This window comes from Tinamus guttatus, unplaced genomic scaffold, assembly GCF_059628265.1.
Source record: "Tinamus guttatus ecotype Peru unplaced genomic scaffold, ASM5962826v1 Tinamus_guttatus_pri_ptg001353l, whole genome shotgun sequence".
Taxonomy (NCBI): Eukaryota; Metazoa; Chordata; class Aves; order Tinamiformes; family Tinamidae; genus Tinamus; species Tinamus guttatus.
The window spans coordinates 62,600-88,747 of record NW_028289887.1 but is presented as its reverse complement, the minus strand read 5'-3'; the positions used below and the strand labels follow the sequence as shown (position 1 = coordinate 88,747).

The following is a 26,148-nucleotide window of genomic DNA, read 5'->3' as shown; positions in this document are numbered from 1 at the left end:
TAACGGTAATTAACACTAATTAACACTAATTAACCTCCTGGTTAACCCACATGAGTTAACGAGCTCGTTAACTAACCTGCTGGGGGCGCTGAGCCCGGCCCTGCGCCTGCCCTCCTTCAAGGTGAGCCACTAATTAACGGTAATTAACACTAATTAACACTAATTAACCTCCTGGTTAACTAACCGGCTCGTTAACGAACCCACACGAGTTAATGAGCCCGTTAACCTCCTCGTTAACTAACCCGCTGGGGGCGCTGAGCCCGGCCCTGCGCCTGCCCTCCTTCAAGGTGAGCCCTTAATTAGCACTAATTAACACTAATTAACACTAATTAACCTGCTGGTTAACCCACATGAGTTAACGAGCTCGTTAACTAACCCGCTGGGGGCGCTGAGCCCGGCCCTGCGCCTGCCCTCCTTCAAGGTGAGCCGCTAATTAACGTTAATTAGCGTTAATTAACACTAATTAATCTCCTGGTTAACCCACCTGCACATTAACTAACACACATGAGTTAATGAGCTCATTAACCGGGTCCTTAACTAACCCGCTGGGGGCGCTGAGCCCGGCCCTGCGCCTGCCCTCGTTCAAGGTGAGCTCTTAATTAACGTTAATTAACGCTAATTAACACTAATTAACCTCCTGGTTAACTCACCGGCTCGTTAACGAACCCACATGAGTTAATGAGCCCGTTAACCCCCTCGTTAACTAACCCTGAGCCCAGCCCTGCGGCTGCCCTCATTCAAGGTGAGCCCCTCATTAACACTAATTAACACTAATTAACACTAATTAACCCTAATTACTGCTAGTTAACCTCCTCGTTAACTAACCCACATGAGTTAACGAGCTCATTAACCGGCTCGTTAACTAATCCTGAGCCCGGCCCTGTGGCTGCCCTCATTCAAGGTGAGCCCCTCGTTAACGCTAATTAACCTGCTCATTAACCCACCCGCCGGTAACTAATCCGCTGGTAACTAACCCACACTCTAACTAACCATGATTAACTCACCCACCTGTTAATTACTGCTAATTGAGCGCATCATTAACCGACCCACGGTTAACTAACCCACGGTTAACTAACCTGTGGTTAACTAACCCACATGTTAGCTAACCTGCACATTAACTAACCCACAAGTTAACTAACCCGTAATTGTTAACCAGCTGCTTAACTAACCCGCCGGTAACTAACCCGTGGTTAACTAACCTGCTAGTAACTAACCCACCAGTAACTAACTCGCCTGTTAATTACCGCTAACTGACCATTTGCTTAACTAATGTGCATGTTAATTACCGCTAATTGACCACCTCGTTAACCGACCCGCGGTTAACTAACCCACCGGTAACTAACTCACAGTGAACTAACCTGCCGGTAACTAACCGTGGTTAATTAACTCGCATGTTAACTAACCCACCTGTTAGCTAACCAGGTTAACCAGGTTAACTAAGCCACATGTTAACTAACCCGCAATCGTTAACCAGCTGCTTAACTAACCCGCCAGTAACTAACCTGCCGTTAACTAACCCGCACATTAACTAACCTGGCTGTTAACTAACCCGCCATCATTAACCTCTCATGTTAATGAATTCCTTCCCATGTTAATGAGGCCCTCCCATGTTAATGAGCGCCTCCTATGCTAATGAGCCACTTCCATATTAATGAGCTCCCACCCATGTTAATGAGCCCCCTTCCATGTTAATGAGCCTTCTCCTATGCTAATGAGCCTTTTCCTATGCTAATGAGCCCTTTCCACGTTAATGAGCCCCCACCCGTGTTAATGAGCCCCTCCTATGGTAATGAGTCCCCTCCCATGTTAATTAGTCTCCTTTTATGTTAATGAGCCCCTCCCATGTTAATGAGACCCAAATCATGGTAATGAGTTCCTGCTATACTAATGAATTCTCCCCCATGTTAATGAGCCCCCTCCCATGCTAATGAGCCCCTCCTATGCTAATGAGTCATTTCCCATGTTAATGAGTCCTCTCCCATGTTAATGGGATTCCATCCATGTTAATGAGCCCCCACTCATGTTAATGAGTCCTTGCTATGCTAATGAGCCCTCTTCCATATTAATGAGCCCCTCCCATGTTAATGAACCACTTCTATGCTAATGAGTTCTCTTCCATGTTAATAGAGCCCCATCGATATTAATGAGCTTCTCTCATGTTAATTAGACCGTGCTCATGTTAATGAGCCTCTCCATACTAATGAGCCCATCCCATGTTAATTAATGATCTCTGCTTATGTAAATGAGCCTTTTCTATGCTAATGAGTTCTCTCCCATGTTAATGGGACCTCATTCATATTAATTAGATCCCGCTCATGTTAATGAGCGTCTTCCATGTTAATGACCATCAGTCATGTTAATGAGCCCCTCTTATGCTAATGACTCCTCTTCCATGTTAATGAGACCCCATTCATGTTAATGAGCCCCCTCCCATGTTAATGAGGCCCTCTTATTTTAATGAGTTCTGTCCTATGTTAATGAGTTCCTCATGTTAATGAGATCCTTCCCATGTTAATGAGTCCCCACCCATGTTAATGAGTCCCCACCCATGTTAATGAGATCCCATTCATGTTAATGAGCTGCCTTCCATGTTAATGAGATCTTCCTATTCTAATGAGTCCTCTCCCATGTTAATGAGCGTCTCATGTTAATGAGCTCCCACCCATGTTAATGAGCCCCCTCCCGTGTTAATGAGATCCCCCATGTTAATGAGATCGCTCTCTTGTTAATGAGCCCCCCAAATGTTAATGAGGTCCCCCCATGTTAATGATTTCCCACCCATATTAATGAGTCCCCCCCATGCTAATGAGATCCCCCTGTATGTTAATGAGCCCCCTATATGTTAATGAGCCCTCTCCATGTTAATGAGCCCCCCACATGTTAATGAGGTCACCCCATGTTAATGAGATCCCCCATGTTAATGAGCCCCCCACATGTTAATGAGGTCACCCCATGTTAATGAGGTCACCCCATGTTAATGAGCCCTCTCCATGTTAATGAGCCCCCCACATGTTAATGAGGTCACCCGATGTTAATGAGATCCCATTCATGTTAATGAGCTGCCTTCCATGTTAATGAGATCTTGCTATTCTAATGAGTCCTTTCCCATATTAATGAGCTTCTCATGTTAATGAGCTCCCATCCATGTTAATGAGCTCCCATCCATGTTAATGAGATCCCCCATGTTAATGAGGTCTTCCTATTCTAATGAGTTCTCTCTCATGTTAATGAGCTTCTCATGTTAATGAGCTCCCACCCATGTTAATGAGCCCGCTCCCATGTTAATGATTTCCCACCCATATTAATGAGTCCCCCCCATGCTAATGAGATCCCCCTGTATGTTAATGAGGTCCCCCCATGTTAATGAGCTCCCACCCATATTAATGAGTCCCCCCCATGCTAATGAGATCCCCCTGTATGTTAATGAGCCCCCTATATGTTAATGAGCCCTCTCCATGTTAATGAGCCCCCCACATGTTAATGAGATCACCCCATGTTAATGAGATCCCCCATGTTAATGAGGCCCCCCATGTTAATGAGGTCACCCCATGTTAATGAGATCCCCCATGTTAATGAGGCCCCCCAATATTAACAAACCCCCCATATTAATGAGCCCCAACGATGCTAATGAGGCCCCGCCCACTCTAATGCCCCCCCTAACGAAGCCGCCGTTAATTAGCGCCGCTAACGACCCCCTCCCCCCCCCAGGTGAAGCGGAAGGAGCCGTCGGAGCTGGTGCCGGGGGGGGAGGAGCCGCGAGCGGGAGCGCCGACCCCCCCCGAGGAGGAGGAGGAGGGTGAGAGCCGGACGCGCCCGGACGCCTGGGCCCTTCCTGGATCCCACCCGGACGCCTGGGCCCTTCCCGGACGCCTGGGCCCCTTCCCGGACTCCTGGGCCCTTCCCGGACGCCTGGGCCCCTTCCCAGACTCCTGGGCCCTTCCCGGATTCCTGGGCCCCTTCCCGGACGCCTGGGCCCCTTCCCAGACTCCTGGGCCCCTTCCCGGACTCCTGGGCCCCTTCCCGGACGCCTGGGCCCTTCCCGGACTCCTGGGCCCTTCCCGGACTCCTGGGCCCTTCCCGGACGCCTGGGCCCCTTCCCGGATTCCTGGGCCCCTTCCCGGACGCCTGGGCCCTTCCTGGACTCCTGGGCCCCTTCCCGGACGCCTGGGCCCCTTCCCGGACTCCTGGGCCCTTCCCGGATTCCTGGGCCCTTCCCGGATTCCTGGGCCCCTTCTCGGACTCCTGGGCCCCTTCCCGGACACCTGGGCCCTTCCTGGATCCCACCCGGACGCCTGGGCCCTTCCCGGATTCCTGGGCCCTTCCTGGACTCCTGGGCCCTTCCCGGACTCCTGGGCCCCTTCCCGGATTCCTGGGCCCTTCCCGGACGCCTGGGCCCTTCCCGGACGCCTGGGCCCTTCCCGGATTCCTGGGCCCTTCCTGGACTCCTGGGCCCTTCCTGGACTCCTGGGCCCTTCCCGGACTCCTGGGCCCTTCCCGGACGCCTGGGCCCTTCCCGGACGCCTGGCCCCTTCCCGGACGCCTGGGCCCTTTCCTGGATCCCTGGGCCCTTCCCGGACTCCTGGGCCCTTCTCGGACTCCTGGGCCCTTCCCGGATTCCTGGGCCCTTCCCGGACTCCTGGGCCCCTTCCCGGACTCCTGGGCCCCTTCCCAGACCCCACCCGGACTCCTGGGCCCCTTCCCGGACGCCTGGGCCCTTCCCGGACGCCTGGGCCCCCCCCGGACGCCTGGGCCCTTCCTGGATCCCACCTGGACTCCTGGGCCCTTCCCGGATTCCTGGGCCCCTTTGTTCCGCGCTCACCCCCCCCGTTGTCCCCATTGTCCCCGTTGTCCCCATTGTCCCCATTGTCCCCGTTGTCCCCATTGTCCCCATTGTCCCCGTTGTCCCCAGACAAGGAGGCGGCGGCGGCCAAGTCCTCCAAGCGGGAGGCCGAGCGGGCCCAGGCGTCCGGGAAGCGGCGGAAGCTCTTCCGGTTGGACAGCGAGGGGGAGGAGGCCTCGGAGGTGAGCGGCGTCCGGCGTCACCCATCCGGTGTCACCTCGACCCGGTGTCACCTCGACCCGGTGTCACCTACTGGTGTCACCTCCCCAGTGTCACCCCCCCAGTGTCACATCAACCCGGTGTCACCCCCCCGGTGTCACCCTTCTGGTGTCACCCGCGGTGTCACCTCGACCCAGTGTCACCTCGACCCGGTGTCACCCCCCTGGTGTCACCTCCTGGTGTCACCTCCTGGTGTCACCTCCCCAGTATCACCTGCACAGTGTCACCCCCCCCAGTGTCACATCAACCCGGTGTCACCCCCCCGGTGTCACCCTCCTGGTGTCACCCCCGGTGTCACCTGCACGGTGTCACCCTCCTGGTGTCACCTGCACAGTGTCACCCCCACTGGTGTCACCCCACCGGTGTCACCCTTCTGGCGTCACCTCTTGGTGTCACCCCCGGTGTCACCTGCAGAGCGTCACCCTCACTGGTGTCACCGCTCTCATGTTACCTCCCCCAGTGTCACCTTCACGATGTCACCCCCCTGGTGTCACCCATCCAGTGCCACCTCCCCAGTGTCACCTTCACAGTGTCACCTCCCCAGTGTCACCCCCTGGTATCACCCGACCGGTGTCACCCTCCTGGTGTCACCTTCTGGTGTCTCTCCCTGGTGTCTCCGGTGTCACCTTCCCAGCGTCACCTTCACAGTGTCAACCCTCCAGTGTCACCAGCCCCATGTCCCCCTCTGGTGTCACCTTCAGTGTCACCTCCCCGGTGTCACCCCCCTCTGGTGTCACCCCCCCCGGTGTCACCTGCCTGATGTCACCTTCACAGTGTCACTTCCCCAATGTCACCTTCATGGTGCCAACCCCTGCTAGGGGTGTCACCTTCCTGGTGTCACTTTCACAGAGTCATCCCCCTGGTGTCACCTCTCTGGTGTCACCTTCCCAGTGGTGTCACCTTCCTAATGTCACCCCAATGGTGTCACCTCCTGGGTGGTGTCACCTCCCCAATGTCACGCTTATGGTGTCACCTCTCCGGTGTCACCTCCCCAGTGGTGTCACCTTCCTAAGGTCATTCTCATGGTGTCATCTCCCCGGTTGGTGTCACCTCCCCAATGTCACCGTCCCTGGTGTCACCTCCGCGGCGGTGTCACCTCCCCAAAGTCACCCTCACGGTGTCACAACCCCAATGGTGTCACCTCCCCGGTGGTGTCACCTCCTCAATGTCGCTGTCCCTGGTGTCACCCCTCCGATGTCACCGTCACGGCGTCACTCTCCCTGGTGCCACCTCTTCAATGTCACCCCCCTGGTGTCACCGTCCGTGGCGTCACCTCCACGGCGGTGTCACCGTCCCAATGTCACCGTCCCAATGTCACCGTCCCTGGTGTCACCATCCCTGGTGTCACCTCCCTGGTGATGTCACCCCTCCGATGTCACCCCTCCAATGTCACCCCTCCAACGTCACCCTCACGGTGTCACCGTCCCCGGTGTCACCATCCCTGGTGTCACCTCCCTGGTGATGTCACCCCTCCAATGTCACCCCTCCAATGTCACCCCTCCAATGTCACCCTCACGGTGTCACCGTCCCTGGTGTCACCATCCCTGGTGTCACCTCCCTGGTGATGTCACCCCTCCAACGTCACCCTCACGGTGTCACTGTCCCTGGTGTCACCATCCCTGGGGTCACCTCCTTGGTGATGTCACCCCTCCAATGTCACCCCTCCAATGTCACCCCTCCGATGTCACCCCTCCAATGTCACCCTCGCGGTGTCACCGTCCCTGGTGTCACCTCCTTGGTGATGTCACCCCTCCAATGTCACCCCTCCAATGTCACCCTCACGGTGTCACCATCCCTGGTGTCACCTCCCTGGTGATGTCACCCCTCCGATGTCACCCCTCCAATGTCACCCCTCCGATGTCACCCTCACGGTGTCACCGTCCCTGGTGTCACCATCCCTGGTGTCACCTCCTTGGTGATGTCACCCCTCCGATGTCACCCCTCCGATGTCACCCCTCCAATGTCACCCTCGCGGTGTCACCGTCCCAATGTCACCATCCCAATGTCACCATCCCTGGTGTCACCTCCCTGGTGATGTCACCCCTCCAATGTCACCCCTCCGATGTCACCCCTCCAATGTCACCCCTCCAACGTCACCCTCACGGTGTCACCGTCCCCGGTGTCACCCGCAGGAGGAAGAGGAGGACGAGGAGGAGGACGAGGCCGAGCGGCGCCCGGAGGCCGAAGGGCGACGGGACGAGAGCGACGGGGGGGGCAGCGACAAAGAGGAGCCCTCGGACGGTGACAGCGGGGACGGGGGGACGGGGGGACATTGGGGACATTGGGGGACATTGGGGACATTGGGGATATGGGGGATATGGGGGACATGGGGGACATGGGGACATTGGGGACGTGATGGAACATGGGGACATGGACATTGGGGACATAGGGACAATGGGGACATGGGGGGACATGGGGGACATGGGGGACATTGGGGACCTTGGGGGACATGGAAGGACATTGGGGACACAGAGGGACACGGCGGGACCTGAGGGCACCTTGGGGGATATTGGGGGACATGGGGAGACATGGGAGGACATGGAGAGACATGGAGGGACATGGGGGACATTGGGGACCTTGGGGACATTGGGGACATGAGGGGACATGGGGGGATGTGGGGACATTGGGGGACATTGGGGACATTGGGGGACATTGGGAGACATGGGGGACATGGGGACAATGGGGACATGGGGGACACGGGGGGACATGGGGACATGGGGGGACATTGGGGACATGGGGGGACATTGGGGACATTGGGGGACAATGGGGGGAAGGGGGACAATGGGGACATGGGGACAATGGGGGAATATGGGGGACAATGGGGGACAATGGGGGGACAATGGGGACATTGGGGGACAATGGGGACAATGGGGGACAATGGGGACAATGGGGGGACATTGGGGACAATGGGGACATGGGGGACGATGGGGACAAAGGGGACAATGGGGACATGGGGGACATTGGGGACATGGGGACACGGGGGGACACGGGGGGACATTGGGGGGGACACAGGGAGGACATTGGGGACATCGTCCCCTCATCGTCCCCTCATTGTCCCCCAGACGACGACAGCGACGACTCCTCCGACTTCTCCCTCTACGAAGGCTCCTCCTCCTCCTCCTCCTCCTCCTCGTCCTCCTCCTCCTCCGACACCAGCTCGTCCCCGTCACCGTCACCGTCACCGTCCCCGTCACCGTCACCGTCACCGTCACCCTCCGAGGACGACGCCGCGGCGCCGCCCCCGCCCCCCGCCCCCGCGGCGGTACCGCCGGAGCCGCCCCCGGCGTCACCCGCGGCGTCACCCGCGGCGTCACCCGCGCCGCCGCGCCCGTCGTCGCCCATCCCGCTGTTGCCGCCGCCTAAGAAGCGCCGGAAAACGGTGTCACCCGACGAGGAGGAACCGCCGGCGTCACCGGAGGTGCCACCGCGGGGCCGCAAGCGGGAGGCGGCGCCGGTGTCACCGGTGTCACCGCGTGTTGTCCCCCCCCGGCCCGTGCGCAACCTCCCGGCCGACCACGCGTCGCTGGTGAAGAGTTGGGGTGACGCCGTCACCGCGCGGCGCCGCCGCCCCCCGCGCCCCGGCGGCGTCACCGTCCCCGACGCGGCCACCACCGCGAGCGACAGCGACGCGTCGGACGCGACGGTGACGCCGCCGTTGTCACCGTCGCCGTCACCGGGGGTACTACAGGAGCACAACTACGCGCTGGCCCCGCGCGCGTCACCGCGACGGCCGCTTGACGCCCCCGAACCCCTCGAGGCCGAAGTCCTGGAGGCCCCCGAGGAGGTGGTGGCGGCCGGGGACGGCCCCGAGCGTCACCCGGCGGCGACACCGCGACGCCGGCGTCACCGCCCGCCGCCGGCGCCCGCGTCGAGTGACAGCGACAGCGACAGCGACAGCGACAGCAGCGACGAGGAGGAGGATGAGGAGGACGAGGAGGACGAGGAGCGGTGGTTGCGCCCGCGCGCGTCACCGTCACCGCCGCCGGCGTCACCGTTCGCGCCGCGCGGGGAGTTCGAGCAGATGAGTGTCCTCTATGATATCTGGAGCGCCGGGCTGGACGCCGAGGACCGGCGGTTCCTGCGCGTCACCTACGAGCGCCTGTTGCAGCAGGAGGGCTGTGCTGACTGGCTCAATGACACCCATTGGGTGCCCCACACGGATATCCTGCACAGCCGGAGGGGTTGGGGGTTGGAGGAGTCGGGAGTTTGGGTGTTGGAGGACTCAAGGGATGGGGCTTGGAGGACTCAGGATGGGGGTTGGAGGACTTGGATTTCCGAGGGTTGGAGGACTCAGGATGGGGGTTGGAGGACTTGGGAGTTCAGGTGTTGGAGGACTCAGGGGATGGGGGTTGGAGGAGTCGGGAGTTTGGGTGTTGGAGGACTTGGGAGGATGGGGGTTGGAGGACTCAGGAGGATGGGTGTTGGAGGACTTGGATTTCCAAGGGTTGGAGGACTCAGGATGGGGGTTGGAGGACTTGGATTTCCGAGGGTTGGAGGACTCAGGATGGGGGTTGGAGGACTTGGTTTTGTGAGGGTTGGAGGACTTGGGAGTTCGGGTGTTGGAGGACTTGGATTTCCAAGGGTTGGAGGACTCAGGATGGGGGTTGGAGGACTTGGATTTCCAAGGGTTGGAGGACTCAGGATGGGGGTTGGAGGACTTGGTTTTGTGAGGGTTGGAGGACTTGGGAGTTTGGGTGTTGGAGGACTTGGATTTCCGAGGGTTGGAGGACTCAGGACAGGGATTGGAGGACTCGGGAGTTTGGGTGTTGGAGGACTTGCATTTCGAAGGGTTGGAGGACTCAGGATGGGTGTTGGAGGACTTGGATTTTCAAGGGTTGGAGGACTTGGGTTTCCGGGGGTTGGAGGACTTGGGAGTTTGGGTGTTGGAGGACTTGGGAGGATGGGGGGGGTTGGAGGACTCAGGGAGACGGGTTGGAGGACTTGAATTTCCAAGGGTTGGAGGACTTGGGAGTTAGGGTGTTGGAGGACTTGGGGGTCTGGGGGTTGGAGGACTCAGGGGACAGGGGTTGGAGGACTTGGATTTCCGAGGGTTGGAGGACTCAGGATGGGGGTTGGAGGACTTGGTTTTGTGAGGGTTGGAGGACTTGGGAGTTCGGGTGTTGGAGGACTCAGGGAGACGGGTTGGAGGACTTGAATTTCCAAGGGTTGGAGGACTTAGGAGTTTGGGTGTTGGAGGACTCGGGGGACGGAGTTGGAGGACTCAGGGGACAGGGGTTGGAGGACTTGGATTTCCGAGGGTTGGAGGACTCAGGATAGAGGTTGGAGGACATGGATTTCCAAGGGTTGGAGGACTTGGGAATTTGGGTGTTGGAGGACTCAGAAGTTTGGGTGTTGGAGGACTCAGGGGACAGGGGTTGGAGGACTCAGGGGACAGGAGTTGGAGGACTCAGGGGACAGGTGTTGGAGGACTCAGGAGTTTGGGTGTTGGAGGACTCAGGGGACAGGAGTTGGAGGACTCAGGGGACAGGAGTTGGAGGACTCAGGGGACAGGTGTTGGAGGACTCAGGAGTTTGGGTGTTGGAGGACTCAGGAGTTCGGGTGTTGGAGGACTCAGGGGACAGGGGTTGGAGGACTCAGGGGACAGGTGTTGGAGGACTCAGGAGTTTGGGTGTTGGAGGACTCAGGGGACAGGAGTTGGAGGACTCAGGAGTTTGGGTGTTGGAGGACTCAGGAGTTTGGGTGTTGGAGGACTCAGGAGTTCGGGTGTTGGAGGACTCAGGGGACAGGGGTTGGAGGACTCAGGAGTTTGGGTGTTGGAGGACTCAGGAGTTTGGGTGTTGGAGGACTCAGGGGACGGGTTGGAGGACTGAGGAGTTTGGGTGTTGGAGGACTCAGGAGTTTGGGTGTTGGAGGACTCAGAAGTTTGGGTGTTGGAGGACTCAGCGGACAGGGGTTGGAGGACTCAGGAGTTTGGGTGTTGGAGGACTCAGGAGTTTGGGTGTTGGAGGACTCAGGGGACGGGTTGGAGGACTCAGGAGTTTGGGTGTTGGAGGACTCAGGAGTTCAGGTGTTGGAGGACTCAGGGGACAGGGGTTGGAGGACTCAGGAGTTTGGGTGTTGGAGGACTCAGGAGTTCGGGTGTTGGAGGACTCAGAAGTTTGGGTGTTGGAGGACTCAGGGGACAGGGGTTGGAGGACTCAGGAGTTTGGGTGTTGGAGGACTCAGGAGTTCGGGTGTTGGAGGACTCAGGAGTTTGGGTGTTGGAGGACTCAGGGGACAGGGGTTGGAGGACTTAGGAGTTTGGGTGTTGGAGGACTCAGGAGTTCAGGTGTTGGAGGACTCAGGGGACAGGGGTTGGAGGACTCAGGAGTTTGGGTGTTGGAGGACTCAGGAGTTCGGGTGTTGGAGGACTCAGAAGTTTGGGTGTTGGAGGACTCAGGGGACAGGGGTTGGAGGACTCAGGAGTTCGGGTGTTGGAGGACTCAGGAGTTCGGGTGTTGGAGGACTCAGGGGACAGGGGTTGGAGGACTCAGGAGTTTGGGTGTTGGAGGACTCAGGAGTTTGGGTGTTGGAGGACTCAGGAGTTCAGGTGTTGGAGGACTCAGGGGACAGGGGTTGGAGGACTCAGGAGTTTGGGTGTTGGAGGACTCAGGAGTTCGGGTGTTGGAGGACTCAGCGGACAGGGGTTGGAGGACTCAGGAGTTTGGGTGTTGGAGGACTCAGGAGTTCGGGGGTTGGAGGACTCAGGGGACAGGGGTTGGAGGACTCAGGAGTTTGGGTGTTGGAGGACTCAGGAGTTCAGGTGTTGGAGGACTCAGAAGTTTGGGTGTTGGAGGACTCAGGGGACAGGGGTTGGAGGACTCAGGAGTTTGGGTGTCGGAGGACTCAGGAGTTTGGGTGTTGGAGGACTCAGGGGACAGGGGTTGGAGGACTCAGGAGTTTGGGTGTTGGAGGACTCAGGAGTTTGGGTGTTGGAGGACTCAGGAGTTCGGGTGTTGGAGGACTCAGCGGACAGGGGTTGGAGGACTCAGGAGTTTGGGTGTTGGAACGGGTGCCGTCCCTCTGGATGTGGTCTGCGTGGGTGTTGTCCGTCCGGCTGTTGTCCATCCGGCTGTCGCGTCCCGCGCGTCCCGCCGCCTGTTCCGCCCTTAACCCCCCCAGCACTGACCCACACGGCGGAGCCGCGGCGGCGGCGGCAGCGCCCCGAGGGCCGGCGGCACCGCACGGGCAGCGCCCGCAGCGAGGGCTACTACGCGCTGAGCGCCCGCGAGAAGGACCGGCAGCGCGACCGGTACCGCGCGGCCCCGCGCGCCCCCGCGCACCCCGACACGCAGGGGAGCAACCGGCTGCTCTCGGAGCGGCGCTCGGAGCAGCGGCGCCTGCTCAGCGCCATGGGCTCCGCCGCGCTCCTCGACAGCGACCTGCTCAAGCTCAACCAGCTCAAGGTGCGCGGGGGACAAGCGGAGCGGGGGGACAACCCGGGGGGACAACGGGAAGCGGACGGGTGTGCGGGGGGTGGGGGTTGCGTTTGGGGTTGTTGTCATGGGCGATGGTTTGGTTGTGGTCATGGGCATGGTTGGTGTCACGGTCAACGTTATGGGTATGGTCATGATACCAGTCATGGTCATGGTCAACGTTATGGGCACGTTATGGTTGTGGTTGTAGTCATGGTCGTCATGATGGTCGCATTCATGGTTATGGTCATGGTCAACGTTATGGTCGCGTTATGGTTGTGGTTGTGGTCATGGTGTCATGGTCAACGTGATGGTCGCGTTCATGGTAGCGGTCATGGTCGTGGTCGACGTTATGGTCGCATTATGGTTGTGGTCATGGTCATGGTCAACATTATGGTCACATTATGGTTGCGGTCATGGGGTCATGGTCAACGTGATGGTCACGTTCATGGTTGCGGTTGTGGTCGTGGTCAACATTATGGTCATATTATGGTTGCGGTCATGGGGTCATGGTCAACGTTATGGTCGCGTTCATGGTAACGGTCATGGTCATAGTCAACATTATGGTCATGTTATGGTTGCGGTCATGGTGTCATGGTCATCGTGATGGTCACGTTATGGTTGCGGTCATGGTCATGGTCAACGTTACGGGTGCGTTATGGTTGTGGTCATGGTGTCATGGTCAACATTATGGTCGCGTTCATGGTAGTGGTCACGGTCATGGTCAACGTTATGGTCATGTTGTGGTCCTAGTCATGGTGTCATGGTCAATGTTACGGGCACGTTCATGGTAGCGGTCATGGTCATGGTCAACGTTATGGTCACGTTCATGATACCAGTCATGGTCATGGTCAGCGTTATGGTCATGTTGTGGTCATAGTCATGGTGTCATGGTCAACGCGATGGTCACGTTCATGGTAGCCGTCACGGTCATGGTCAACGTTATGGGCACGTTATGGTTGCGGTCATGGTGTCATGGTCATCGTGATGGTCACATTCATGGTTGCGGTTGTGGTCGTGGTCAACATTATGGTCGCATTATGGTTGCGGTCATGGGGTCATGGTCAACGTTATGGTCGCGTTCATGGTTGCAGTCATGGTCAACGATTTGGTCACATTATGGTTGTGGTTGTGGTCGTGGTTGGTGTCGTGGTCAACGTTATGGTCACGTTCATGCTAGTGGTCATAGTCATGGTCAACGTTATGGTTGCGTTCGTGGTAGCGGTAGTGGTCATGGTCAACGTTATGGGCACATTATGGTTGTGGTCATGGCCATGGTCAACGTCATGGTCAAGCTCTTGGTCATGGCCAACATTAGGGCCATGTATGTGATTATGGTCATGGTTGTGGTCATGATCAACGTCATGGTCAAGCTCTTGGTCATGGCCAACATTAGGGTTATACTGTTGGTTATGGCCAACATTAGGATCGTGTTTGTGATTCCAGGCATGGTTGCGGTCATGGCCGTGGTCAACGTCATAGTCATGTTCTTGGTCATGGTCAACCTTATGGTCATGCTCTTGGGCATGGTCAATGTCATGGTCATGTTCTTGGTCACGGTCAACGTTATGGTCATGTTCTTGGTCATGGTCAACGTTATGGTCATGCTGTTGGTCACGGCCAACATTGGGCTCATGTTGGTGATTCTAGCCATGGTGGTGGCCATGGCCATGGTCAACGTCATGGTCATGTTCTTGGTCATGATCAACATCATGGTCATGCTCTAGATCATGGTCCACATTAGGGTGATGTTTGTGATTATGATCATGGTTGTGATCATGACCACGGTCAATGTCATGGTCAAGCTCTTGGCCATGGTCAACCTTATGGTCAAGCTCTTCGTCATGACCAACATTAGGGTCATGTTTGTGATTCCGGTCGTGGTGGTGGCCATGGCCGTGGTCAACATCATGGTCATGTCCTTGGCCATGGTCAACCTTACGGTCAAGCTCTTGGCCATGGTCAACGTCATGGTCATGTTCTTGGTCATGGCCAACGTCATGGTCAAGCTCTTGGGCGTGGTCAACGTTATGGTCATGCTGTTGGTCATGGCCAACATTGGGGTCATGTTGGTGATTCCGGCCGTGGTGGTGGCCATGACCACAGTCAACGTCACGGTCAAGCTCTTGGCCATGGTCAACCTTATGGTCAAGCTCTTGGCGATGGCCAACATTAGGGTCATGTTTGTGATTCCGGTCGTGGTTGTGGCCGTGGCCATGGTCAACGTCATGGTCATGCTCTTGGCCATGGTCAACCTTATGATCATGGTCTTGACCATGGCCAACGTTAGTGTCATGTTTGTGATTACGGTCGTGGTTGCGGCCATGGTCAACATTACGGTCAAGCTCTTGGCCATGGTCAACGTCATGGTCAAGCTCTAGGTCATGGTCAACATTAGGGTCATGCTGTTGGTCATGGCCAACATTGGGCTCATGTTGGTGATTCTGGTTGTCGTGGTGGCCATGGCCATGGTCAACATCATGGTGATGTTCTTGGTCATTTTTAACGTTATGGTCATGCTGTAGATCATGGCCAACATTAGCGTCATGTTTGTGATTACGGTCGTGGTTGCGGCCATGGTCAACATTACGGTCAAGGTCTTGGCCATGGTCAACGTCATGGTCATGTTCTTGGGCATGGTCAATGTCATGGTCATGGTCTTGGTCATGGTCAACCTTACGGTCAAGCTCTTGGCCATGGTCAACGTTACGGTCAAGCTCTTGGCCGTGGTCAACCTTATGGTCAAGCTCTAGATCATGGCCAACATTGGGCTCATGTTGGTGATTCCGGCCGTGGTGGTGGCCATGGCCATGGTCAACGTCATGGCCGCGGTCACGTGACGCCGCCGTCCCCGCAGTTCCGCAAGAAGCGGCTCCGCTTCGGCCGCAGCCGCATCCACGAGTGGGGCCTCTTCGCCATGGAGCCCATCGCGGCCGACGAGATGGTCATCGAGTACGTGGGGCAGAACATCCGCCAGGTGAGGCCCGGCCCCACGGCGCCGCCCCGGGGACCCCATTGATGCCCTGGGACCCACAAGTGTCCCTGGTGACCCCCAAATGACCCATGGGACCCCCAAGTGCCCTTCGGGACCCCCAAGGGCCTCCAGGGACCCTCTGGACCCCCAAGTGCCACTGGAGACCCAGGGGACCCTCTGGACCCCCAAGTGCCCTCAGGGACCCTCTGGACCCCCAAGTGCCCTTGGGGACCCCAAGTGCCTCCAGGGACCCTCTGGACCCCCAAGTGCCCCTGGGGACCCCCAAATGACCCATGGGACCCTCTGGACCCCCAAGTGCCCTTGGGGACCCCCAAGTGCCTCCAGGGGACCCTCTGGACCCCCAAGTGCCCCTGGGGACCCCCAAGTACCTCCGGGGACCCTCTGGACCCCCAAGTGCCCCTGGGGACCCCCAAATGACCCATGGGACCCTCTGGACCCCCAAGTTCCCTTGGGGACCCATGGGACCCTCTGGACCCCCAAGTGCCCTTGGGGACCCCCAAGGGCCTCCAGGGACCCTCTGGACCCCCAAGTGCCCCTGGTGACCCCCAAATGACCCATGGGACCCCCAAGTGCCCTTGGGGACCCCCAAGTGCCTCCAGGGACCCTCTGGACCCCCAAGTGCCCCTGGAGACCCCCAAATGACCCATGGGACCCTCTGGACCCCCAAGTGCCCTTGGGGACCCCCAAGTGCCTCCAGGGACCCTCTGGACCCCCAAGTCCCCAATGTCCCCATGTCCCCCCATGTCCTCCATGTCCCTCCCCCCATGTCCCCATGTCCCCGATGTCCCCAATGTCCCCAATGTCCCCATGTCCCCAATGTCCCCAATGTCCCCCTATGTCCCCATGTCCCCAATGTCTCCATGTCCCCCATGTCCCCCCAATGTCCCCATGTCCCCAATGTCCCCAATGTCCCCCCATGTCCCCCATGTCCCCATGTCCCCAATGTCCCCAATGTCCCCATGTCCCCCAATGTCCCTGATGTCCCCATGTCCCCCATGTCCCCAATGTCCCACATGTCCCCATGTCCCCAATGTCCCCCATGTCCCCCAATGTCCCCCCATGTCCCCATGTCCCCTCATGCCCCCCATGTCCCCAATGTCCCCAATGTCCCCCATGTCCCCCATATCCCCAATGTCCCCAATGTCCCCATGTCCCCAATGTCCCCAATGTCTCCATGTCCCCCATGTCCCCCCAATGTCCCCATGTCCCCAATGTCCCCATGTCCCCCATATCCCCAATGTCCCCCATGTCCCCCATGTCCCTCCATGTCCCCCAATGTCTCCATGTCCCCCATGTCCCCAATGTCTCCATGTCCCCCATGTCCCCCCAATGTCCCCATGTCCCCCATGTCCCCAATGTCCCCCATGTCCCCAATGTCCCCATGTCCCCCATGTCCCCAATGTCCCCAATGTCCCCGATGTCCCCCATGTCCCCAATGTCTCCATGTCCCCCATGTCCCCCCCATGTCCCCATGTCCCCCATGTCCCCAATGTCCCCCCATGTCCCCCATGTCCCCGATGTCCCCAACGTCCCAGGTGGTGGCCGACATGCGGGAGAAGCGCTACGTCCAGCAGGGCATCGGGAGCAGCTACCTGTTCCGGGTGGACCACGACACCATCATCGATGCCACCAAGTGCGGGAACCTGGCGCGCTTCATCAACCACTGCTGCACGGTGAGGTCACATGGGGTCACATGATGTCACATGGGGTCACATGGTGTCATATGGGGTCATACGATGTCATACGGTGTCACATGGGGTCATATGGGGTGTCACACGGTGCCACCAAGTGCAGGAACCTGGTGCCCTCCATCAACCACTGCTGCACGGTGAGGACACAGGGTGTCACATGGGGTCACATGATGTCACATGATGTCACATGGTGTCATATGGGGTCACGTGGTGTCATACGATGTCATACGGTGTCACATGGGGTCGTACGGGGTGTCACACGGTGCCACCAAGTGCAGGAACCTGGTGCCCTCCATCAACCACTGCTGCACGGTGAGGACACGGGGTGTCACATGGGGTCACATGGAGTCACATGATGTCACATGGGGTCACGTGGTGTCATATGGGGTCACGTGGTGTCATATGGGGTCACACGGGGTCATACGATGTCATATGGTGTCATATGGGGTGTCACATGGGGTGTCACACGGTGCCACCAAGTGCAGGAACCTGGTGCCCTCCATCAACCACTGCTGCACGGTGAGGACACGGGGTGTCACATGGGGTCACATGGGGTCACATGGGGTCACATGGTGTCACATGGGGTCATATGGGGTCACATGATGTCATACGATGTCATATCGTGTCACATGGGGTCGTACGGGGTGTCACACGGTGCCACCAAGTGCAGGAACCTGGTGCCCTCCATCAACCACTGCTGCACGGTGAGGACACGGGGTGTCACATGGGGTCACATGGGGTCACATGATGTCACATGGGGTCACATGGTGTCATATGGGGTCACATGGTGTCATATGATGTCATACGGTGTCACATGGGGTCACACGGGGTGTCACACGGTGCCACCAAGTGCAGGAACCTGGTGCCCTCCATCAACCACTGCTGCACGGTGAGGACACGGGGTGTCACATGGGGTCACATGGGGTCACATGATGTCACATGGGGTCACATGGTGTCATATGGGGTCATATGGGGTCATACGATGTCATATGGTGTCACATGGGGTCGTACGGGGTGTCACACGGTGCCACCAAGTGCGGGAACCTGGTGCCCTCCATCAACCACTGCTGCACGGTGAGGACATGGGGTGTCACATGGGGTCACATGGGGTCACATGATGTCACATGGGGTCACATGGTGTCACATGGTGTCACATGGCGTCATACGATGTCATATGGTGTCACATGGGGTCACACGGGGTGTCACACGGTGCCACCAAGTGCGGGGACCTGGTGCCCTCCATCAACCACTGCTGCACGGTGAGGTCACGGGGTGTCACATGGGGTCACATGACGTCACATGGGGTCACATGATGTCACATGGTGCCATATGGGGTCACGTGGGGTCACATGATGTCATACGATGTCATATGGTGTCACACGGGGTCACACGGGGTGTCACACGGTGCCACCAAGTGCGGGAACCTGGTGCCCTCCATCAACCACTGCTGCACGGTGAGGTCACATGGGGTCACATGATGTCATACGATGTCATACGGTGTCACATGGGGTCACATGGGGTGTCACACGGTGCCACCAAGTGCGGGGACCTGGTGCCCTCCATCAACCACTGCTGCACGGTGAGGACACGGGGTGTCACATGGGGTCACATGGGGTCACATGGTGTCATACGGTGTCATATGGGGTCACATGGGGTCATATGGTGTCACATGGGGTCACATGGTGTCATATGATGTCATATGGTGTCATATGGGGTCACACGGGGTGTCACACGGTGCCACCAAGTGCAAGAACCTGGTGCCCTCCATCAACCACTGCTGCACGGTGAGGACACGGGGTGTCACATGGGGTCACATGGGGTCACATGACGTCACATGGTGTCACATGGTGTCACATGGGGTCACATGGGGTCATACGATGTCATACGGTGTCACATGGGGTCATATGGGGTGTCACACGGTGCCACCAAGTGCGGGGACCTGGTGCCCTCCATCAACCACTGCTGCACGGTGAGGACACGGGGTGTCACATGGGGTCACATGGGGTCACATGATGTCACATGGTGTCATATGGGGTCACATGGGGTCACATGATGTCACATGGCGTCACATGGTGACCCTATGATGTCCATGGCCACCCTGTGACCACCCCATGGTGCCCATGACCATCCCATGGTGCCCATGGCCACCATGACCACCCTATGGTGTCTATGGCCACCCCACGGTGCCCACGGCCGCCCCATGGTGCCCTTGACCGCCCAACAGTGTCCATGGCCACCATGACCACCCCATGGTGTCTATGGCCACCCCACGGTGTCTATGGCCACCCCGTGGTGCCCTTGACCACCCCATGGTGCCCATGGCCACCCCACGGTGTCTATGGCCACCCCATGGTGCCATTGACCACCCAACGGTGTCCATGGCCACCATGACCACCCCATGGTGTCTATGGCCACCCCATGGTGCCCTTGATCACCCCATGGTGTCTATGGCCACCCTGACCAGCCCATGACCACCCCATGGTGTCTATGGCCACCCCACGGTGCCCACGGCCACCCCATGGTGCCATTGACCACCCAACGGTGTCCATGGCCACCATGACCACCCCATGGTGTCTATGGCCACCCCATGGTGCCCTTGACCACCCAACGGTGTCCATGGCCACCATGACCACCCCATGGTGTCCATGGCCACCATGACCACCCCATGGTGTCTATGGCCAACCCATGGTGCCCTTGACCACCCCATGGTGTCTATGGCCAACCCATGGTGCCCATGGCCACCATGACCACCCCATGGTGTCTATGGCCACCGTGTGACCACCACATGGTGCCCTTGACCACCCCATGGTGCCCTTGACCACCCCATGGTGCCCATGACCACCCCATGATGTCTATGGCCACTCCATGGTGTCCATGGCCACCAGGACCACCCCATGGTGTCTATGGCCACCCCATGGTGTCTATGGCCACCCCATGGTGTCTATGGCCACCCCACGATGTCCCCGTCCCCCCCGCAGCCCAACTGCTACGCCAAGGTGATCACCATCGAGGCGCAGAAGAAGATCGTCATCTACTCCAAGCAGCCCATCGGCGTCAACGAGGAGATCACCTACGACTACAAGTTCCCCATCGAGGACACCAAGATCCCCTGTCTGTGCCGCACCGAGAGCTGCCGCGGGACCCTCAACTAGCGCCCGGCGTCACCGCGACGTCACCGCGACGTCACCGCGTCGTCGCCGCGGGCGACGGCACCGGCTGTTGGGACCGATGGGCGGTTGACGCGGGCGTTGGGGTGCGGTGGCCGCCGTGGGCTGCGGAGGTCGCGGTGACGTCGCTGAGGTCGTGGTGACGTCATTGAGGTCATCATGACGTCATTGAGAGTGTCGTGATGTCATTGAGATCGTCATGAGGTCATTGAGATCTTCGTGATGTCATTGAGGTCATCGTGACGTCAACGCGGGTGACGGAACACGGTGGCCACCGTGGACTGCTGAGGTCATGGTGACGTCATTGAGGTCATTGTGACGTCGTTGAAGTCATCGTGACGTCATTGAGATCAGTGTGACGTCATTGAGGTCATCGTGACGTCAACGCGGGTGACGGGACGCGGTGGCCACCGTGGACTGCGGAGGTCGTGGTGACGTCACTGAGGTCATCATGACGTCATTGGAGTCACGGTGACGTCATTGAGGTCATCGTGACGTCGCTGAGGTCATTGTGACGTCATTGAGGTCATCGTGACGTCATTGAGATCATCGTGACGTCAACATGGGCGACGGGACGCGGTGGCCACTGCGATGTCATTGGGACCGTTGGGACGTCAATGCGGGTGGTGGGTTGTGGTCTGCTGAGGTCATCGTGATGTCACTAATGATGTCAATGTCATTGACGTCATCGCGATGTTGAGGTCACGGTGATGTCAAAACGGGTGATGGGACGTGGTCGTGGTGGCCGCTGCCATCTGCTGAGGTCATCGTGACGTCATCGAGGTCATCGTGACGTCAACGCGGACATGGGACATGGCCATGGTGGCCACTGGGACCTTGCCAAGGTCATCATGACATCACAGAGGCCACCGTGACGTCATCGAAGTCACCACGACGTCATCGAGGTCACCGTGACATCAACACAACAATGTGACATGGCCATGGTGGCCACTGGGACCTCGCCAAGGTCATTGTGACGTCACCAAGCTCATCGTGACATCATCGAGATCATCATGACATCATCGAGGTCACCATGATATCAACATGGACATGGGACACAACCATGGTGGCCACTGGGCCCTCGCCCACGTCATTGTGACGTCACGAAGGTCATCGTGACATCATCAAAGTCATCATGATGTCATCGAGGTCGCCGCGACGCCAACATGGACATGGGACACAACCATGGTGGCCACTGGGCCCTCGCCCAGGTCATTGTGACGTCATGGAGGCCACCGTGACGTCATCGAGGTCATTGCGACGTCATCAAGGTCACCGTGACATCAACATGGACATGGGACACGGCCATGGTGGCCACTGGGACCTTGCCAAGGTCATTGTGACGTCATCGAAGTCACCGCGACGTCATCAAGGTCATTGTGACATCATTGAGGTCATCATGATGTCACCGAGGCCACCGTGACGTCATCGAAGTCATCGCAATGTCAACACGACAATGGGACACGGCCATGGTGGCCACTGGGACTTCGCCAGGGTCATTGTGACATCATCAAGGTCATCGTGACATCATCAAAGTCACCGTGACGTTAACATGGACATGGGACACAGCCATGGCGGCCACTGGGACCTCGCCAAGGTCATTGTGACGTCACCAAGGTCATTGTGACATCATCAAGGTCATCATGACATCATTGAGATCACCGTGACGTCACCACAACAATGGGACACGGCCATGGTGGCCACTGGGACCTTGCCCAGGTCATTGTGACGTCATCGAAGTCACCGCGACGTCATCAAGGTCATTGTGACATCATTGAGGTCATCGTGACGTCACCGAGGCCACCGTGACGTCATCAAAGTCACCGCAACGTCAACACGACAATGGGACACGGCCATGGTGGCCACTGGGACTTCACCAAGGTCATTGTGACATCATCAAGGTCATCGTGACATCATCAAAGTCACTGCGACGTCAACATGGACATGGGACACAACCATGGTGGCCACTGGGCCCTCGTCCAAGTCATCGTGACGTCATCACGGGCACCGTGACATCATCGAAGTCACCGCGACGTCAATGCGGACACTGGGCGGGTGACGGGTGGGGGGCGTCGCGGTGACGTCACGTTGACGTCGGTGACGTCACGGTGACTTCACAGGTTGTTGCGGTGACGTCGCGGCGACGTCACGTTGACGTCGGTGACGTCGTGGTGCCATCGCGGTGACGTCGTGGTGACGTCACGTTGATGTCGGTGACGTCACGGTGACGTCGCGGGGTCGTCACGGTGACGTCACGGGTCGTCGCGGGTTGTCACGGTGACGTCGCGGTGTCGTCCCGGGTTGTCACGGTGTCGTCGCGGTGACGTCGCGGTTCGTCGCGGTGACGTCCCGGGTTGTCACGGTGACGTCGCGGTGTCGTCCCGGGTTGTCACGGTGTCGTCGCGGTGACGTCGCGGTGTCGTCGCGTTGACATCACGGGTTGTCGCGGTGACGTCGCGGTGTCGTCCTGGGTTGTCACGGTGTTGTCGCGGTGATGTCACGATGATGTCACGGGGTCGTCGCGGTGACGTCGCGGTGACGCGGCCGCCCTTTTCCCCGGAAAAGGCTCCCGGCGGCCGCTGTTTCTTGTGGAAACGGGGGCTCCTCCCTGTACAGAAGCTGCAACGCGGCCCCCTGTTATAAAGAGGCCTGGAAGCTGCAGGGCCCCGGCGTCCGGGAATGGGAATATGGGAATATGGGAATGGGAATGAGGGAATGGGAATGGGAATGGGGAGGGGAATGGGAATGAGGGAATGGGAATGGGAATGGGGTGGGAATGGGGAGGGGAATGGGAATGAGGGAATGGGAATGGGAATGGGAATGAGGGGCCCTGGCGTCCGGGAGCGGGAATGGGAATGGGAATGAGGGAATGGGAATGGGAATGGGGATGGGAATGGGGAGGGGAATGGGAATGAGGGAATGGGAATGGGAATGGGGGGCGGGAATGGGAATGGGAACGGGAGTGGGAATGGGAATGGGAATGAGGGAATGGGAATGGGAATGGGGGTGGGAATGGGAATGAGGGAATGGGAATGGGAGCGGGAGCGGGAATGGGAGCAGGAATGGGAATGGGAATGGGGGCGGGAATGGGAATGGGGAGGGGAATGGGGTGGGAATGGGAGTGGGAATGAGGGGCCCCGGCGTCCGGGAATGGGAATGGGAATGAGGGAATGGGAATGGGAGTGGGAATGGGAATGGGAATGAGGGGCCCCGGCGTCCGGGAATGGGGATGGGAATGGGTGCAGGAATGGGAATGGGAATGAGGGAATGGGAATGGGAGCGGGAGCGGGAATGGGAATGAGGGCGGGAATGAGGGAATGGGAATGAGGAAATGGGAATGGGAATGAGGGAATGGGGGCGGGAATGAGGGAATGGGAATGGGGAGGGGAATGGGAGTGGGAATGGGGATGGGTGCGGGAATGGGGAGGGGCCCCGGCGTCCGGGAATGGGAATGGGGGCGGGAATGGGGAGGGGAATGGGAATGAAGGAATGGGAATGGGAGCAGGAGCGGGAATGGGAATGGGAATGAGGGGCCCCGGCGTCCGGGAATGGGAATGGGAATGGGAATGGGGGCGGGAATGAGGGAATGGGGATGGGGATGGGAGCGGGAACAGGAACAGGAGCGGGAATGGGAATGGGGAGGGGAATGGGAATGGGGGCGGGAGTGGGAATGGGAGCGGGAGCGGGAATGGGAATGAGGGGCCCCGGCGTCCGGGAATGGGAATGGGAATGGGGAGGGGAATGGGGAGGGGAATGGGGTGGGAATGGGGAGGGGAATGGGAGTGGGAGCGGGAATGGGGGACGTCCTGGCGTCCGGGAGCGGGAATGTGAACAGGAATGGGAATGGGAACCGGCGGGGACAGCGTCTGGGAGCGGGAACGGGAAACGGGGGAAACGGGAATGGGGATGGGAATGGGAATAGGAGCAGGAGCGGGAATGGGAATGGGAACGGGAATGGATGCAGGAATGGGAGTGGGAATGGGGAGGGGAATGGGAATGGGGAGGGGAACGGGAGCGAGGGTGGAAATGGGAATAGGAATGGGAGTGGGAGCAGGAATGGGGAGGGGAATGGGATTGGGAATGGGAGCGGGAATGGGGATGGGCCCCGGCGTCTGGGAGCGGGAATGGGAGTGGGAATGGGAATGGGGAGGGGAATGAGGGGGGTCCCAGCGTCCGGGAACGGGGATGGGAATGGGAATAGGAATGGGAATGGGAATGGGGAGCGTCCTGGTGTCCGGGAGCAGGAATGGGAACGGGAACGGGAATGATGGGGAGGGAATGGGAATGGGGGCGGGAATGGGGGTGGGAATAGGGAGGGGAACGGGAACAGCGTCCGAGAGCGGGAATGGGAACGGGAATGGGGGAGGGAATGGGGGGCCCCGGCGTCCGGGAATGGGAATGGGAATGGGGGGGGGGGCGCGTCCAGGAGGGCCCCGGCGTCCGGCGGCCCCGGGGACTCCATTTCCCATCGGCCCCCGCGCGCGGGGGGCGGGGCGGAGCGGAGGGAGGGGCGCGCGCGCCGCGACGGGGGGGCGGGGCGGGCGCTGGCCACGCCCCCTGGTGGGCGGAGCCACCGGCGGGGGGGGCTGGGACGGCTCCGTGCGCGGCCTGGTGAGTGGGGCCCCCCGGGGGGGCGGGGGGAGCGCCCGGACGCCGGGGCCCTTTTTGGAAGGGGGTTCCCGGACGCCGGGGCCCCTTTTTCCAGGGGGTTCCCGGACGCCGGGGCCCTTTTTGGGAGGAGGTTCCCGGACGCCGGGGCCCCTTTTTCCAAGGGGGTTCCCGGACGCCGGGGCCCCTTTTTGGAAGGGGGTTCCCGGACGCCGGGGCCCTTTTTCCAAGGAGGTTCCCGGACGCCGGGGCCCTTTTTCCAACGGGGTTCCCGGACGCCGGGGCCCCTTTCAGGAGGAGGTTCCCGGACGCCGGGGCCCCTTTTTGGAAGGGGGTTCCCGGACGCCGGGGCCCCTTTTTCCAAGGGGGTTCCCGGACGCCGGGGCCCTTTTTGGAAGGAGGCTCCCGGACGCCGGGGCCCCTTTTTGGAAGGGGGTTCCCGGACGCCGGGGCCCCTTTTTCCTGCGCTCGGTGACCTCCAATGGGGCCGGGGGGGCCGGGGCGGCGGTGCCAGGTGCTGGCGAGGGGCCCAGGCGTCCGGGCGCTCACGGCGCCGCCGCGTGCCGGGAGCGGGGCCCAGGCGTCCGGGTGGCCTCAGGTCACCTGCTCCTGGCGGGGGGGGGGCGGTGGGAGGAGCAAAGGGCCCAGGCGTCGGGGGGGAGGGGACCGGGGGGGGGTGCGGAGGGGCCCAGGCGTCCGGGTACAGAGGGACCCAAGAGGGTGCAAAAGGGGCCCAGGTGTCCGGGTGGAAAGGGCCCAAAGGGGCCGTGGAGGGGCCCAGGCATCCGGGTGGGAAGGGACCAATGGGGATGCGGAAGGGCCCAGGCGTCCGGGTGGGAAGGGGCCCAAGTGGGTGCAAAAGGGGCCCAGGCGTCCGGGTGGGAAGGGACCAATGGGGCCACGGAGGGACCCAAGAGTCCGGGTGGAAAAGGACCAAGGAGTTTGAAAAGGGGCCCAGGCGTCCGGGTCCAGAGGGACCAAGGAGGATGCGAAGGGGCCCAGGTGTCCGGGTGGGAAAGGGCCCAAAGGGGCCGTGAAGGGGCCCAGGCGTCCGGGTGGGAGGGGACCAAGGGGTTTGAAGAAGGGCCCAGGCGTCCGAGTCCAGAGGGACCAATGGGGATGCGAAGGGGCCCAGGCGTCCGGGTGGGAAGGACCCATTGGGCCACGAAGGGGCCCAGGCGTCCGGGCCCTTCCCAACCCCCCCCCACCCAGG

At 59.5% G+C, this 26,148-nt stretch overlaps 1 protein-coding gene across 1 annotated transcript; it reads left to right on the top strand.

Annotated features, from left to right (window-relative positions):
• Window positions 1–709: 709 nt before the first annotated feature.
• SETD1A (SET domain containing 1A, histone lysine methyltransferase) lies at window positions 710–20,312 on the top strand (the record flags this gene model as incomplete). Its single annotated transcript, XM_088539052.1, has 11 exons — window positions 710–742; window positions 3,709–3,796; window positions 4,910–5,022; window positions 7,192–7,300; window positions 8,122–8,214; window positions 8,280–8,302; window positions 8,367–9,219; window positions 12,185–12,465; window positions 15,332–15,451; window positions 17,005–17,142; window positions 20,139–20,312. Coding segments are annotated over 11 exons (2,025 nt in total), but the record flags the coding sequence as incomplete, so codon positions are not given.
• Between the last annotated feature and the right edge of the window lie 5,836 nt (window positions 20,313–26,148).